The following is a 17,287-nucleotide window of genomic DNA, read 5'->3' as shown; positions in this document are numbered from 1 at the left end:
GGGGTCTGGACAGAGTAGATAGAGAGAAACTGTTCCCACTCGTAAAAGGATAGAGAACGAGAGGGCACAAATTTAAAGCATTTGGTGAGAGAAGCAAAAGTGACACGAAGAAAAAACCTTTTCATGCAGCGAGTGGTTCAGGTCTGGAATGCGCTTGCCTGTGAACATGGTGAGGGCAGATTCAATTGAAGCATTCAAATGGGAATTAGACAGTTATATGAGAAGGAAGAATGCGCAGGGTTACAGGGAGAAGGCAGGGGAATGGCACTAAGTGAATTGCACTTTCGGAGAACCGGTGCGGACATGATGGACCGAATGGCCTCCTTCTGCACAGTAACGATTCTGTGATTCTGAAACTCTTTTTGGTGACTTGTTTCCTAGTGTTTCCCAAGTCAATGGAAAATAAAAACTGGCGCAGTGAACAGTCGGCTGCTGATTTGCTACGAGTCCGTCCACTCTGCTGGTGTCGGCCAATTTCACGCCCACAGTTTCCACTCTAAGTGTGCACATAGGGATTTATAGCAGAAATTACCGTCACCTTTTTTAGGCCGATGGAACAAGCACACCGTTCCCATCGCATAGATTGGGGCAACAACCAGCTTCACCTTTTGCAATGCATTTTACAGGGGAAGTTACAAATCTGTTCCACCGCACAATACAACGTATGGGTAAACTGACTTTTGCAAAAACTTTGAGCTTGCATTTCTGGATATAAAAGACAGTCAGACCCCCAAAAGCTTGTTTGTGATCAGCAATTCACACTCTGGTTTGCCAGAATAACAAGGGGCTAAAACAGAGTCGGATTTTGACATTTCTAGCAATTAACAGAAGAGCCTAAAAATTAATGTTACATGACATTCCTCTTCCAGTATTCACTGGACAGTTTATATCAAGAGTTAATGCCTCCACTAATATAGCAGTCACGTGTTTATCCATGAGCAGTGTTTAGACTTGTATCAACTCCTTGGAAATGGCTATGCAAGTTACTGTGTAAATTCATTTCGGAATCTTCAAAAGCTTTCACCCAAACTTCCAATGCGTGCACAAACCTGAACTCTATCAGATTCAGACAGTATGAGGGAGACTGGAATGGCTGATGTGTGGTTGGTTTGTAATCCTGACATTTAGCATGCATTTCCCAGATTTTACTCAGTTGCACTTGTGCTGTGGTCAAGAATAGGTCCGGAAACTTTTAGTTTTTATGTGGTGTGTAAAATTACCGCGTCGGATGATTTTTTAAATAAGAGTCTGTATTACAGAATGTCTCACTGGAATGAAGGGAGCGTTGTGTTTATAATACCAAAGGAGGCTTTGATGATTAGTCCAATCGTAGCTAAAGATGACTGGTTTGCATTCTGGAAACATATAAGATTTCTTTCACCAAAATTGGTCACATTTTGGGCATTTCAAAGCCTCACGCATGGTTACAATACTGGCTTTCCAGTCCTAATTTAATAGCCTTAGGATGAACTTGTATCTTGAAAGATGGAGATTATGACAGATTAAGATGGAGATGAGGAGAAATATTTTCTCTCAGAGGATCGTGAGTCTTTGGAATTCTCTTCCTCAAAAGGCAGTGGAAGCTGAGTCTTTTAATATTTTTAAGGCAGAGGTAGATAGATTCTTGATAAGCAAGGGGGTGAAAAGTTATCAGGGGTAGGTGGAAATGTGGAGTAATCAGTTCAGTCATGAATTTATTGAATGGTGGAGCAGGTTCGAAGGGCCGAATGGCCTACTCCTACTCCTAATTCGTATGTTAATATGATCTGCATGAGCAGTAAAGTGGCAAGTTGGCAATCTGACTCCAGATTGCATTAAGGTTTGAGGTTCCAGACCATTGCCAGTAGGTAATCTTGCTCAGCTTGGGACTTCACATCAGCTGTAGTATGACTCGTTCAGTGCAAAGCCATATTTTAAAAGGTGCCCCCAGATGGTGTAATGTATCTCCTGGGATTGGCAAACCTAGGTTTCAAATGTTTTAGTGAAAAAAATAGAAGCTTTTCCACCAAAATTAGGAATTATCTATCTGGCAAATTGATCTCTACACGTACATTCAAGCACAGCACTCTTTCAACATGAAATCCCGTGTGGGTTACAGTCAGCAGTGTGACTTGTGTCTGCTAGTTGAATGCTACAGATATCAATTTTAAGCAGGCAGATTTACATACTACACATACCCATCCATAAAATTTTCTTCATGAATTTCTAGCCAAGTGAAATGTTTGGGAGTCAGGAGGTGGCAGCATGGGCAGAGGGGGCAGCTCAGAAGAATTCATCCTCTTTTGTATGCTACAAGCTTATCAGTGATGGCTGGATGTGAAAGACAACAGCCTGCCATACTTGGAGAGTAATGAAACAGACTTCAATTTACCACAGGCAATTTTTATCTGTTTCATCAAAACCACCGGGGAGGCCTTGGGAAGTGAAAGGCTTAACCTCAACCAGCTAACTGTCAAGACCAGGTGTCACTGGATGCTGGATTCCACTGGTGATTCTACCAGGACCTGCGAGGTTGCTACAGCTGAGCTGTTAGAAACACAAGCATCTTCCGCGGGCCTTTTGAATCTTGACACAAAAAGGAAGTTCCTTTGCCTCGAAAGGCAACACATTGAACCGGGCTTTGCATTTTAAGAGTTATCAGAATAGCCTTTGATAGCGATTTCTGCTTGATCGCTGAAACAATTCCCAGGGATTGGGATTATTAAAGGTGTTACCTGGACACTCACATGGTAACCTGGTGTCTTAAGACACTTGTGCAGAACAGAAGCTCGGCAGCTGACTTGACCCTTGATTCAGGATTCTCAGTTGTGAACTGTTTTAGCAGTTTAGCTGTGTGAATAATTCCTACATTGTAACAGTGACTACACTTCAGAAATACTTAATTGGCTGCAAAGCACTTTGGAACATCCTGAGGTTGTTAAAGGTGCTACATAAATGCAAGCTCTTTTGTAATCCATGCAAATCAGAGCACCTCTTCATTAACTGCAAAGGTTTGAGCTAACGCGCTATCAACTTGGCCCAGTAGACCTGATGAGTCAGCTGTCTGAATGTTGACATTCGTCGCATTTTGTGGGCTCTGTCTGGTGGAATGTGGGCTTATTCTAGGTGGAGCTTTTTCATTTTCTGAATGCACAAAGCTATAAAGTAGTCTATGCCAGGCTGAGTAAAAGGAAGTTCATCTGCAGCTATGGATAATTCTCAACAGCTCGTTAGACCTAAGTGGAACAGTGACAAGCTGGCCTAGACTCTCCCTGACCATTTTTCTTGGAGGGATGCGAAGCTGAAAATGTGTGGAAATGTTGAAGGTCTTTAAAATGAAGCCTCCACTGGAGTTAAGAAACTCAAACCCAATTTGGCAGTGAGTAAGAGAATGTGTACAAGTCCAAAGGCTGAAGATTATCCTTTCCCTTGCTGTCCTCTACAAAAGCTTAATTCACCTCACCTTCCCCCTTCCTGGAGAAGTCTGGAATTCATCCCTGTTTTTGGATAGATCCATCCTAGCTTTGGCTATCTTTCCCAATTAGCCAAGACCCAGCTGTTACCGAAGAGAAATGAGTGATGGGTACTAGTACTAGATCTGGTGTCACTTTCTCGACAATCTGTATGATGACTGTCATGTGATCAGAGAAGATTATTTTAAAGATATCTGTCACCCTGCTTAGAACAAGATTAGCTGCTTGAAATCGAGTCGTGTAGCGTAGCAGTTATGTTACTGGATTTGTAATGGAGAGGCCTTGACTAACAAACCAGGGAACACAAGTTCAGATACCTTCATGGCAGTATGAGAATTGAAATGCAGTTTAAAAAATCTGACATCCATTAGGGAAGGAAATCTGCTGTCCTGCCCCTGTTTGGCCGATGTGATTCCAGTCCCACACCAACATGGTTAATTCTTAAATGGTCTCTGAAGTGGCCCAGAAGACCATTTAGTTGCATCAAATCAGGGCAACCAGCAATGGACAATAATTGCCACTCTTCTCAGTGACACCCACATCCGAAAAATGAATGTTAAATAAATTATACCTCATGAACTGGGCAGTTTGGATTGGGAGTTACATTTCAGAGGGTCAACAGCTTCTCAGAGTTCGCTGCTTGTACCACCTGCATCTTACTCAAGCACTCTGATATTTTAGTCTCAATTTTTGTTCTTCTAGCAGCACCACTAGAAGGACTATGCAGCACAAAGGCTTTGTTCCTATATTGTGAAGAGGATGAGAGTGTCCCAGATTACCGCACTACCTCCCTCTTGGTCTTTTTAGATAATAATTTAGTTGACTTAATTTCTGAATCATTCCTTGGCCTCAGGCTTGAACTTAAGTCTCTCAGTTGAGAATATGATATTCCAGCATTGCATCTACCAGACTTTGCTGCTAATTCCTTGTAAATCGAGAATGGTTACAGCACAGAAGACGGCCATTTGGCCCTTTGAGTCTGCACCCGCTCTCTGCAAGAGCAATTCAGTTAGTCCCACACCCCACCCTTTCCCCAGAACTCTGCACATTTTTTCTCAACAGATATTTAACCAATTCCCTTTTGAAAGCCACGACTGAATCTGCCGCACCACCACCCTCTCAGGCAGTGCATTTCAGATCCGAACCATTCGCTATGTAAAAAAAAACTCATGTCGTCACTCATTTGTTTGCCAATCACTTTAAATCTGTGTCCTTTTGTGCTCGACCCCTCTGCCGATGGGAACAGTTTCGCTGCACCTCCTCTGTCCAGACCCCTCAAGATTTTGGACACCTCTATCAAATCTCCTCTCAAGCTTCTCTTCTTCAAGGAAAACAACCTCAGCTTCTCCAATCTATCCACATAACTGAAGTCCGTCATCCCTGGAACCATTCTCGTAAATCTTTTCTGCACTCATTCTAAAGCATTCAAATCCTTCCAAAAGTGTGGTGCGTAGAATTGGACACGATACTCTAGTTGATGCCAAACTAATGTTTTATAAAGGCTCATCATAGCTTCCTTGCATTTGTACTTTGTTTTATTTTACTGACACATGACTTTTACCAAACTCCTTATATTAATACGAATTATTCTAAAAAATGGTCAGATTTGAAAGATGACCAACAATAAACCAATTATAACGTTACAATACCAAAAACAAAAATCAATATAACTTTGATGGAACATACCAAACCATTCCAAGGTTGGAGGTGGATTCCCAGTCGCAGTGCATCGAAATTCCACTGTCTGCCCCTGCTTGACTGTTAGGATGGGAGGCTCAATTGTCGCTACAGGTGCTGTTGCTATGGCAAGGCAAAACATAATTTTATTCTACTTAAATATATGAATAATAATACACTGAGGCCATTCGGTTTGTTTGGAATTGTGTGGAAGCTCTTCTCCTACTCTCCAATGTCTTAGAAGGGCCAGGGAATGAGAAAACATGTAAATCCATGAAGTGAGCAACATACTTTAAATAATAAAGAGAAATAGTTCAGTGGCAGACCAGTGGAAAAAAAGGGCACTTTTTAAAATCCTGACATTATCAGACTAGAGTACAGTGATGAGAAGTACAGGGACACAGTAAATGTCACTTCTTTACAGAAGTATTGAATGAAGCCCAACATCAGCACACGTTCTCTTCGACTCAGTGGGTAGACACTATCTCCTAACGACTCAAGGAATCGAAGTAAGGACAGTGATGAAATATAAAGCCTCTTGCAACTACAAGAGGGAACAATATGCCCTCTGTCACTGACAATGTATTGGACTTCAGTTCAGAAATCAAACTGATGTATGAACCAAGATTTGGGTACTTTAACCCTATTTAAATTTTTTTTTTTTAATCAAGTAGTAGCCTATGATTGGGACCCACAGATTCCTTGTTTAAGAACAAGAAATAAAATCTGCTATCATCATTTATCCAATTCAACTCAATTTTATAAATTCAACTGATCTACTGGCAACACACCACATCACATAGACTTTCCATTGTCACTTGCACATGTCTTGCACTGAGAAGGGCAGTGAGGACATTCATTTTTAAAACCATCTTTTTTCTTTCGAAAAGCACAGTTAAAAGAAGCATGAACGGATTCGGAGAGATTCTGGCTGGAATTTAGTGACCCCACTGGGAATGGGCTGGGGGGTGTAAAATCATGTTAGGGGTGGGGGAGGGGGTGCCGTTCTGGTCACTTACCCAACACTGCTACTTTACCAGCTGCAGTGGAGACAAATGGTCTGCCTGCCCAGGCCAATTAAGGCACTTAAGTGCCCAATTAATGTCCACTTAAGGGCCACTACCCACTGGTTGGTATTTTACCAGTGGTGGACGGGCACTTCAGCACCTGAGGAGGCCACCCAGTAATACCTGGTGGCCTCCTGGCAGGCAGGGGGTGGGGGGCTTCCTGATTGGGCACCCTGTGCCCCATCAACAACACGGCCACCCCTGCTAAAACTATACCCCCTGCCTACCCTCCAACCTACCCCCCCCCCAAAACACCGGGGCCTAGTCAATTGTCCCCATGAGCCCCAACCCCGCTTGCCTGTTGCGAAGGCAGTGCAGATCGTGGCTCCTCTCACTGGGTGCAGTCCCAGCAGTGGCCACCACTCCTGGTGGCGCTGCTGGGACTGAAGAGCTGCCAGCCCTCTGATTGACTGGCAGCTCTTGGAGGCGGGACCTCTTGCCTCAGAGGGCCCAGACCAAGGCCAATTAAGGGTCCGGGCCATGCAAAATAACAGCTTGGCTTCCAGACCTGGTGGAGGCGGGATCTCCCCTGACATTACAGCCTCAACGTTAAATTCCAGCCTCTGCGTTTAAAACTGGTCTAATTTGCAGTCCCTGACCAAAATGCCACAGGCAGTCACCCAAATGACTGGCTGGATCTTACGTATTTTCTTAACTTCTCACATGGGTTACTTAGGGAAACAATGGGAACCATTAATTTATCTTTCTTGTTTAAAATAAAGCCAATTGGAAACGTATGGAGAAATCAGGTTATACTCAAAGTCACAGACAGAAAATAATGGACCCCTAATTTTCTTGATTCTTTTGAAGGAGACAAGCTTTCCTTCTTTTTGAAATTCTCTTGAGTCCTCATCAAACAGTATGGGGTCTTCTGCAGTGCACAAATGGCATGCCAGCCCACCCTGAGATTTAGACCTAGGAACAGGAGGAAGATACTCAGCTCTTTAAGCCTGTTCCATTATTCAATTAGATCATGACTGCTCTGCACTGCAACTCCATGAACCCGCTTTTGCTCCATATCATTCGATACACTTACTTAGCAAAATTCTATCACCCTCAGTCTTGAAAATTTCAATTGTCCTAGCATCTGCTTCAATAAAGCACGTTCTCTCTCAAACAATGCACAACTGATTTAGAAATAGCATCAAACACATGCATAGCAAGATCCAGTTGTAGCTTTAACTTGAGTTTTCAAAAATGAATCTATATGTTTTAAGCAGAACTGTTTTTACCCCATTTTTGCTGGGATTACGGGTAACCAGCAGAATCCGCTGACAAGCAGAATACCGTGGCAGTGTTTCCATCAAATGAATTTAAAGTTGGTCCTGAAATTATTGCCTAAATCGAACTATCCCAATTAACAGGTTTCCAATGAACTGAATAATCAGCTTGATTTGTTGGTCCTGGAACCCTCCCTTCTTGCACTGGTTAATTGAACCAGTCAAAGCTGGTGCAGACATAGGACAGAATCCTCCCATTCATTCATTCATTTATTATATTGATGAATGAATTGTTGCTGGAATCAGATCACAAATGCTTTATGAGCCAGATATGCAGTGGTGAGGGATATTGAATTCTACCTCAATCTCTTGTTTCGTTTTTATTTCAAGGTTTTGGAGAGTGATATTGAAGTGGGGTTAACTTTCATACTTGGGCAGTCTTATATTTAAGTTTTTAATATATATATGATCTTATTTTTGCTTCTAGCAAATGTGCCCTTTGTAAATTTTGAGATCAAGGCGAAGGATATTCGCGGTGGAAATGATTCAGGCACCCAGCTTCAGCATTAAGCTTGCAGGTCAGTTGTAGCACAGTTAGATTTAGAGTAGAGTATTCTCTATGCTGCCCAACATTATAATAATGTGACTGCACCAGTGTGACATTTTTCCATTTCCCTCCAGCAGCCTTGCTGAGTGAGACCACCAATTCAGTGCCAATTAGGAGCAGTTTCATACAAGTATGTGCATTGGAATGGTCAAACTCATTTCACACTCAACTTATCACACACGAGACTTCCAAACCATCAGTCTGGGCTATCCCCTACTTCAAACATCCCAATTTCCTTTTCACTTAGTGCCAATCTGGATGTTCTTTCCTTCAAGTTTGCTTTCCAAATTTTCTTTTCCCCAAAATCCCTTTGTCCATATCTCACCCCCACAGCTTTTGGCAGTAATTCTACTGCATTAGCTGTCAACAGAAGATCAATTCCCATTCACAGATACAAATACAAATCTTTACTGAAGCCTGTGACCACACGTCATTATCAGTTTCTCATACTCACATCACTGAGCAAGGTATCTGGAGCTCATGCAATTACATGCATTAAACACAACTGATAGGCTTAAAAAAATGAAACAGTCTGAATATTCACCCTACTTATTGAACAAGCTCCAATGGCACAAAATGGTTTATTATTAAGGACCAAGGTTTAAATAAAGAATCCTGGTCAAACTATTGAGGCCTAAAAGAAGGGGAACATTAAAGGTTTCATTTGACATTACTGAAGGCAAAACTCCACATTATGAATAATTGGGGGCCATCATTCCTCTAAACAATACTCCTGTACTTCTTCATATTCTAAACATAAGTTAGAAGAATCAAATGAGCTGCCTAAAAGAGTAATACAGGTCTGAATCAGGTCAAGTCAGCAGGGTGTCATGACTGTGCCCTTTGAAAAGCTTGACCATTTCCAATTCCTTTAATTCTCTGTGGAATTGATGGATTTTAACATGGGATTTCTGTTCCAGTCGCGGAAAACTACCCAGATCAGACTAGAACATTAATACTGTCATAATATATTTGAACCACTCTTTTAACTGACATCTCTTCAAGGCTCCTTTTTAAAGAGTTTGATTTGCAATTTTTTTGGGCGAAAACATTAAAATGTCAAATGCCAAGAAATAAGAGATATCCAAGAACTAAAGTACCTTTCAAGAAATTCCGTCATTTGCACAAGTCCCCTTTATATGATTAAAAAAAATAAGTTACTTGGCAAAAATGAAACAAAGTTTGGCAATCCGCAATGAACCAAAGTAGTAAATGACCACAAAGTGTTTCTGCATGAAGAATGACTTGACCTTCCTAGCTGTGCCACAGTGATGGTCTGAACCTACAAGACTGATGCAAACTGACAGTCCCAACAAAGCCATTAAGCTGGTTTCGCACTTTCTGTGCCAGCTTGGCAGTAGACGAGTTCAAACAATAATGCTGTCTAACGTAAGGGGAGATAATTCAGAATTCTGGCGCAAGGGCCTGGGATTACAGCCAGCTTTTGAATAAATTCTAGCAATGGTGCAAGAAGTCAGTTTTTGTTATTTATGCTGATGGATGCAATGAAAAGTGAGGACAAACCGTCAACAGTACAATGAGTTAACTCTTCACTCAGCAAGACTGCAAGTTCTCACCCAATTCTCCCACAGTCAGTCTGCTAACAAAAGTCACAGGCTTAGTTTCTGTAACTATTTTAACTTTACATTAATCTAAAGGGTTTCTTTGGAGCCAGACATTAAAATTAAACATTTTTAGGGACTTTGTTTGATGATGACAGTGCTGAGGGGCTCTGTGGAGCAATGTGTGGGATGCATGCAAAACACTCATTGACCTCAATGGGACACAGATTTAAAATAACTATGGAACCCAATACAGCAGGAAAAATGATCAGGAATATAGCACTGTAGTTACCTAATAGAGCCTTGCTGTTTGAACAAAAAGCATTGGGTAAATTAAAATATATTTTAATTTCAAAGCCACAAAGAAAGTTGCATGTTTTCCATTGTTAGCAACATAGGAACAGGAGTTGGCCATTCAGCCCCTCAAGCCTGTTAATGGCATGTAATTAGAGCATTGCTGTTCTGTATCTTCATCCCATTTACCCACCTTGGTTCCATAATCCTTAGTACCCTTACCTGACAAAAATCAATTAATCTCAGTTGTGAAATTTTCAATTGTCCCCCACCCGAGCCTCAACAGCATTTGGTGGAGAGAGTTCCAGATTTCCACAACCATGTGTGTGAAGAAGTGCTTCCTGACATCACCCCTAAATAACCTAACTCTAATTTTAATACAATGCCCTTGTTCTCCTCCACCATTGTTTATGGAATAATAGAGGAATTAGTTTCTCTCTATCTACTCTATTTGATCTGGAGCGCCTCAGTTAGATAACTCCATAATCTTTTATACTCAAGGCAATACAAACCTAGTCTATTTAACTTGTCCTCATAATTTAACCCTGGTACCACTCTGGTGAATCTGCACTGCACCCACTCCAGGGCCAATATATTCCTTGAGGTGTGGTGCCCAGAACAGAACACATTACCCCAGATGCAGGTCTGACCTAAGCTTTATACAATTGTTACATAACTTCCATCCCTTGGCATTCCAGTCCCCCTTGAGAGAAAAATTAACATTCCATTTTTATATTGCTCATGAAGTTCAGTCTTCAACTTGCTTTTCACCAGTATAAATCTATCAATCTGGCAAAGTCTCCTCCTTCTGAAAACCTGCTCTCTAATTCTGCTGTAACAGTTGAACTTGTATTGTCATGTGTACAGTATTATAAATCCCACTCATTGAATTAGTGTTCAGTGGCTTGGGATACAGAATGGCGCTCTCCTTGGACAATACAATGCAGCCTTGCCAGCTTCACACATATCCCATAAACAAATACAAAAAAAAATGTTAAAAATTGCCATCCATTAACAATAAAGCAGATTGACAAATCAAGATGTGCATAAAAAAGTAATCTCATGCATGACCCAACGTGTAGTCTGATATTGAAGCAAATGAATGATTCAGCGAGGTTCATGCACAAAACTGGGGGAAAAAAACATGCATGAATAGGTCACATGAAAATTGTCCAGTCTTCTGTCTGCATGCACTTTTTAAATATCATTCTACAAATGCGTGAGAATTAACTGCACCCAATCAAACATGTCAACTGCATCTGGGATCAAGGACTAATGTTGGTGTACGCACTCCATTTGAAAATAAAGGGATGACTGGCTGACGAGAATCTACTATTTTTGGAATAGTTCTTTAATCTCTTCACCTTGATGGAACCAGTAAAAAACCTCTTCCAAAACACACAGTTTATCACAATAACGTTCATCTGTTAAGAAGGGACAGGACCTACTAAGAAATAGATGAAAGTATCCTTACTTCAAGAAGTCACAGTAAGTGTGGCAGCAAATGGAAATTGCACATTCACAGATGGGGAAAGGGTGAGAATGAGGTGGAAGGACTTGCAGGGCTTTAAAAAAAAAAATGTTTTTATATTGGGGGAGGGAGATGAGAATTCACTGTGGCACCAAATGCCATTCAAACTTGCCAATGGTCTTGGGTCATCCTTTAAATGTTCTACTTGGCTTATGAAGAATGTACACCAACACTATGATAATTTTTGTATAGGAATATTGGAGATAGATACATAGGAGAGAGAGAAAGATTCCAGAAAAATTATCATACCATGCCAACTTACATTGTCTGTATCCTTCTAGTATTTCAAATGCCTGAAAATGGACCTGTGACGTAGCTGTGGAGTTAACATGTCAGATTAAATATCTAGTGAATAAGCACACATTACATGATGTGAGGACAATCATACCACATTCTTCTACTGACAGTGGAAGACCTGCAGCCAAACTTTAAAAAAACCCACCGTGAACAGCTTGATTCAGACTCTGGTGCCCATGTAATGATCCCATTGAAAGTGTTGTCAGACTAAGAACCTAATGTCCTAAATGCTGTTCTTGCAACAGAATCCAAATGATCAGGCATTACAAAAAGACAAGAGGATGAGCACATTCAGTTACATTGCAACTGTCTAAAGAGTTAAAATACATTGACTGGTTCATTCAACCAAGGGACAGACTAGATGCAGGAAGGATGTTCCCGATGGCGGGGGAGTCCAGAACCAGGGGTCACAGTCTAAGGATAAGGGGTAAGCCATTTAGGACTGAGATGAGGAGAGATTTCTTCACCCAGACAGTGGTGAACCTGTGGAATTCTCTACCACAGAAAGCAGTTAAGGCGAAATCATTAAATATATTCAAGAAAGAGTTAGATATAGTTCTTGGGGCTAATGGGATCAAGGGATACGGTGAGAAAGCGGGAACAGGTGACTTGAGTTTGGATGACCAGCCATGATCGTATTGAATGGCGGAGCAGGCTCGAAGGGCCAAATGGCCTACTCCTGCTCCTATTTTTCTATGTTTCTATCTGCACTGTCAAGGTGTAGGATACTAAAACGTGCTTTTCAGGGCATCATTTCACTGTATCAAGGTAAACCAATTGTCCAATAATGCTTCTTTTCAAGAAATGTTGAAAGTATCAAGAAGTTCAATCTGTTTGTGCCATTGATTCAAAGACTTAGTTTGGGAGGATTGTGGGGCTGGAGGAGATTACAGATAGGGAGGGTCAAAGCCATGGAGGGATTTGATACCAAGGATGAGAATTAGAAAATCAAAGCATTGCTTGACCAGTAGCCAATGTAGATCAACAAGGATAGGGGTGATAGGTGAATGGGACTTGATGCGAGTTATGACACAGGCAGCAAAGTTTTGGATGACCTCAAGTTTACGGAGACTAGAATATTGAGGCCAATCAGGATTGGAATAGTCAAGTCTAGAGGTAACAAAGGGAGGAATGAGGTTTTCAGCAGCAGGTGAGTTGAGGCAGGGTCAGAGTCGGGTGATATCACAGAAGTGAAAATAGTGGGTTTTAGTGAGGGTGCCGATATGTGGTCGGAAGCTCATCTCAACGTCAAATATGACGCCAAGGTCGCCAACGGTCTGGTTCAGTCTCAGACAGTCGCCAGGGAGAGGGATGGAATTGATAGCAAGGGTTTGGAGCGGAGACTGAAGGCAATGGCTTTGCTCTTCCCAATATTTAACTGGGAATGATAAATAAGCAGGTCTGGCAGCATCTGTGGAAAGAGAAGCAGAGTTAACGTTTCGGGTCAGTGACCCTTCTTCGGAACTCCGAAGAACTTCGGTTCCGAAGAAGGGTCACTGACCCGAAACGTTAACTCTGCTTCTCTTTCCACAGATGCTGCCAGACCTGCTGAGTGATTCCAGCATTTCTTGTTTTTGTTTCAGATTTCCAGCATCCGCAGTATTTTGCTTTTATTTTAATGATAAATAAGGTATGTTTCGCACCTACTTATGCAGTAGATATCATAAACGTGTAAGGATAGTACCACAAATGAGTGCTGTTTCACTCCGTTACATAAATTAATTAGGACAGTGACTTTTTTTCTCAATTACTTTTACCATACCTTGTTCACCTTGATGGACTCCGTTGCACTTCAACAAAATAGTATAGGAGTTGAAAGAAAATTGTAATGACTTAGAAAAAATAATGGCAAACTGGTTTGGGGAGCCCTTACACTGTCTCTAACTACATATAACCACCATCTTCAAGCTTTCCGGTTAAATGTATGCTTTTCATTAAGGAGACGAGCAAAGCAGTATGTCTCAATGAAAGGCTGACAGCATCAGCAACATTGTACAAAGTTCTAGGCGCAAGATGTAGTTTGTGGACATCAGGATGTTTCCAATGTTGGGAATAATGCACAAAGTCGGTGACCCCATAAAGGCCAGGGTGTAGCCAACAGCAAGCAGGAGTAGAGTAGGAGGTGGGAGACTCTGAAAGGCACAGAACAACTGCTGAAGTCAGTGCAGTGAGAGGCAGTAATTGAAAGAGAGAGCAGAGCGAGACTAGAGGGACTGAAGGAAAGAGCAGGCACAGGAGGATATGGAAGGATGGACCTGTGATGTAAAGGTGGTTAGAGTTGCACATCAACTCTATCGAAAGAGAATCCAATAACAAAAGAATATTCAAGTACAGGAAACCAAAACAAACAAATGATTATCTTATAACAGGTACAGAGTCCAAGTTGAAAAGATCATTGTAAGAGCAGTTGGTTAAAATAATTTACAAAAGGACCCTGATGAAATTCTTGTGAACTGGAAACAGCCAATACTTCACTACAAGAACAAGGAACAATCTACAAGATCAGCTGACTTTACGTTACCCAAGACATTAATATGGCTCCTTTTTTAGTTTATATAAGGAAGTAAAAAATAAAAAAGGCCATTCTGCCCATGAAGCATATCCCCTACACTGACCAAGTACAGCCTGCCCTTATTATGGACTTTCCAACCTACTTAACCTGCTGAATGAGGTAAATCGCCCAAGCAAATTCTCTCTGAAATACAATACAATGTTCAGATTACTAAACCTGCTTAAATCCAAATTTTCTACTCAAACCTACTGAAACAAAAACTAAGAATTCTAAACACACACAGGTCCATCAGCATCTGTGGACAGAACAGAGGAGTTCCGATGAAAGGTCATCGACCTGAAACGTTAACTCTGTTTTTCTCTCCACAGATGCTGCCAGACCTGTTGAGTATTTCCAGCACTTTCTGCTTTTGTTAAAGCAGTCACCTTAACGGGCATATCCCTTCTTCAGAACCCCTGTGAACAAACGTACAAAACCAAAAAACTGACAATTCTCTCCACTAAAACTGAGTAACCTGCTCGTCACTCAAACTACTTGGGGAATTTCTTCAGTTCACTCGGAGAACATTAGGTCATGGGATAGGAATTTCCAGAACTATTTAGATTGTCTACTCAACCCCTGTTGAATTTCCTCTGTCTGTTGCCTTTTCACAGAACACTAGCAGCAACTATGAAGTGTGTAATCTTCTTATAACTACAGTATAAGGTAACTCCATTGTAGAATTCTTCAACCATAACTGGGGCCACATTTGATTGTTGGTCACCCTACAAAGTGGCAATGTACTTCTTTTGAAGTGTCTGGTCAGGACAATAATGGCTCCTAATAGCATTGCAAGTAGCTTTGAGAAACTACTTAAATATTGCCCCAGGATGTAGCACTATCTTAAGACCTCAACTTTTTCTGGAGGTTCATAACAGATAAAAAGCAACTTACACAAAATAAGGTGGTATGTCCTATCTATCTATCTAGCCTTACTGTGCTTAGTGAAGGATTTAGTAAAGGGTTTTCTTCCTAAAACAAGAGACTAGCCTAGACTGAGGAGTATTCTTAGTTCTGCTTATATGGAAAGGCAACAAGGTGAAGCTTTTTATCAAAATGGGACCATGTGGTAGTGGGTATGCTTACATAATCTTGATTTCCTGAGTATTAAGAAAAAAGGAAAATTTAGGTATGAACATCTAATACAACCTTTCTGAATATCAAGTAACATTGTTCATTGCCACAGTTTGAAGCTGACAATCTCTACATTCAGGAACAAAAGAAGGCAAAGCCACTGAAAAAAAAATCTTAAGACCACTGTCCAAATGGGTTACGAGAGAGGTTGGAAGATTTATATTGTCACACATTGAGGTGTACGTGAACACATTTTATTAATTGGATACCTTCGATGCGTGATAGGCTTTTAAGTGGATATTTTCCATGATACTAAGTAGAAACACATGCAACAAAATCTTTGCAAAATGTTGGCATGACATCTATCTGCCAAAGACTTGAGTTATATGGGAATTCAACCAACATGTTTGGAGCCTTCCCTTCACCAACACCCAAATGCTCAAGGTGTCCACTGTACCTGTGAGGTGGTTGGCAGAGTCATGAATTCATGATACCTGACCAGATGTGCACGCTGTCCTGAAATTCAGGAATGTGTCATCTTCCCTTTCCTTATAGGCCTCTCTCTCTAGCTGCGAGATGAACCAGCATACAAGCCATATCTAGGCTTTACAAGTTTCTTGAAATTCTCCAACATTGCTCCAAGAGTTTCTTAAACAGATAGGTCTTTGTAAAGAATATTTCTAAAAATTTTATTTGCATTATGCCAGGAAACTTAAAAATCCTAAGCTAGGTATGCTTGTATCAGCTTGTATCGTCAGAATTCCCCGAAATTCAGACTGTACCCTCACTTAGAAGGAATCATTTACAGATTGTTGCAGAGTTTTGTGGGTTGTATTAGGTTGACTACATGAGCACTAAAGTTGTCTTTGAATTTAAAGCATTTGCATGTGTGTGAAGATATTCCAATTCAGTTAATAAGGAACAATCTTCCATTAGTGTGTGACTTGGGCATAAATCTCTCATCCATGTATCCAATTTCTTGGATTCTCTTCCTGGAGGAAGGAGGGCCTTTCCCAGGATGTGTGATTTACTGTGCTTAGTCTGTACACAAAATATCAGAGGAACTTGTGATGAACTAAAGCAAAAATAATTTTGAAGGCCATTCTTTCTCTCAAACTGCCTCAGTAGCGATCCATATGGTAGGTGGAGGAGCGAAACCTGGGCAACTGGTGCCTACGAATGGGTCCACAAGGCTCCGAACAGAGTCAAAATTAAATTAGACTGAGGATATAAAGCACCAGTTTTGAGGCCATGCAAGTATAACAGGAACCTGAAGGATTAAAGTTCATAAAACTCCCACTCCTCTCACCAAAATGGGAATGTTGTTGTGAAGTTTTGCACAGCTTAAGAAACTCCTTTAAAAACTTGGAGCACGAGGGGAGAGGGAGGATTATGAGATGATATTCACTGCTTCAAAAAGTTGTGATCAGAAAAGGAATCTGGAACAGTCAAAGAGCTCCACGGTTTGATCTGTAATGGCAGGTTGAGTCTTTAGTTTATGATGTGTTAACCAGTGGACCAGGGATGAGTTGAAGCTCCCATCAAGACATCCTGGTGCTCATCAATGTCAGTTAATATTTTCACTTTAGAACGAGACCCTAGAGAAGGTTGTTTAAAAGGCTGGAGGACCCAGTTTCCCTGGACACTAGGGTGTAAATAAAAAGGATAGCTTAGGTTCAGTCCATTCCTGAGGGTACTCTGATCTGTGTTTGATTTTATATTTGATCTGGAGCTCTTGCTGTTTTGTAGTTCATTGCATAAATTATCAACACTGCCATTCTAACTTCCTAAGATCCAGTTAACCTGTGCACAGTGCAGGGATGGTAAATTGCTTTGGGTTTGCACAATTGCCATGGACTTGAAGAACCAATGTTGAGTGGCCAATCCTGACCAGTCAATTGTTCTTTCTGAAGTTGGTTTTCAAGGACTGGGGGTTCTTGTGTCATAAGATGGGG

General features: G+C 41.2%; 1 protein-coding gene across 6 annotated transcripts in view; it reads right to left on the bottom strand.

Annotated features, from left to right (window-relative positions):
• hspg2 (heparan sulfate proteoglycan 2) overlaps nucleotides 1-17,287 on the bottom strand; it is a 528,081-nt gene that overhangs the window by 147,361 nt on the left and 363,433 nt on the right. For 4 of the 6 annotated variants that reach the window (XM_068017554.1, XM_068017556.1, XM_068017557.1 and 1 more), the window contains 2 exons: nucleotides 11,673-11,726; nucleotides 5,139-5,252 (listed from right to left, as the gene is read on the bottom strand). In XM_068017554.1, coding sequence (XP_067873655.1) covers nucleotides 5,139-5,252; nucleotides 11,673-11,726 — 168 coding nt within the window. The remainder of the gene's footprint in view (nucleotides 1-5,138; nucleotides 5,253-11,672; nucleotides 11,727-17,287) is intronic. The other 2 variants (XM_068017558.1, XM_068017559.1) reach the window with 1 other exon arrangement.

This window comes from Heterodontus francisci, chromosome 37, assembly GCF_036365525.1.
Source record: "Heterodontus francisci isolate sHetFra1 chromosome 37, sHetFra1.hap1, whole genome shotgun sequence".
Taxonomy (NCBI): Eukaryota; Metazoa; Chordata; class Chondrichthyes; order Heterodontiformes; family Heterodontidae; genus Heterodontus; species Heterodontus francisci.
Note: the sequence above shows the minus strand (reverse complement) of the source record. Positions and strands in the feature narration are given on the sequence as shown.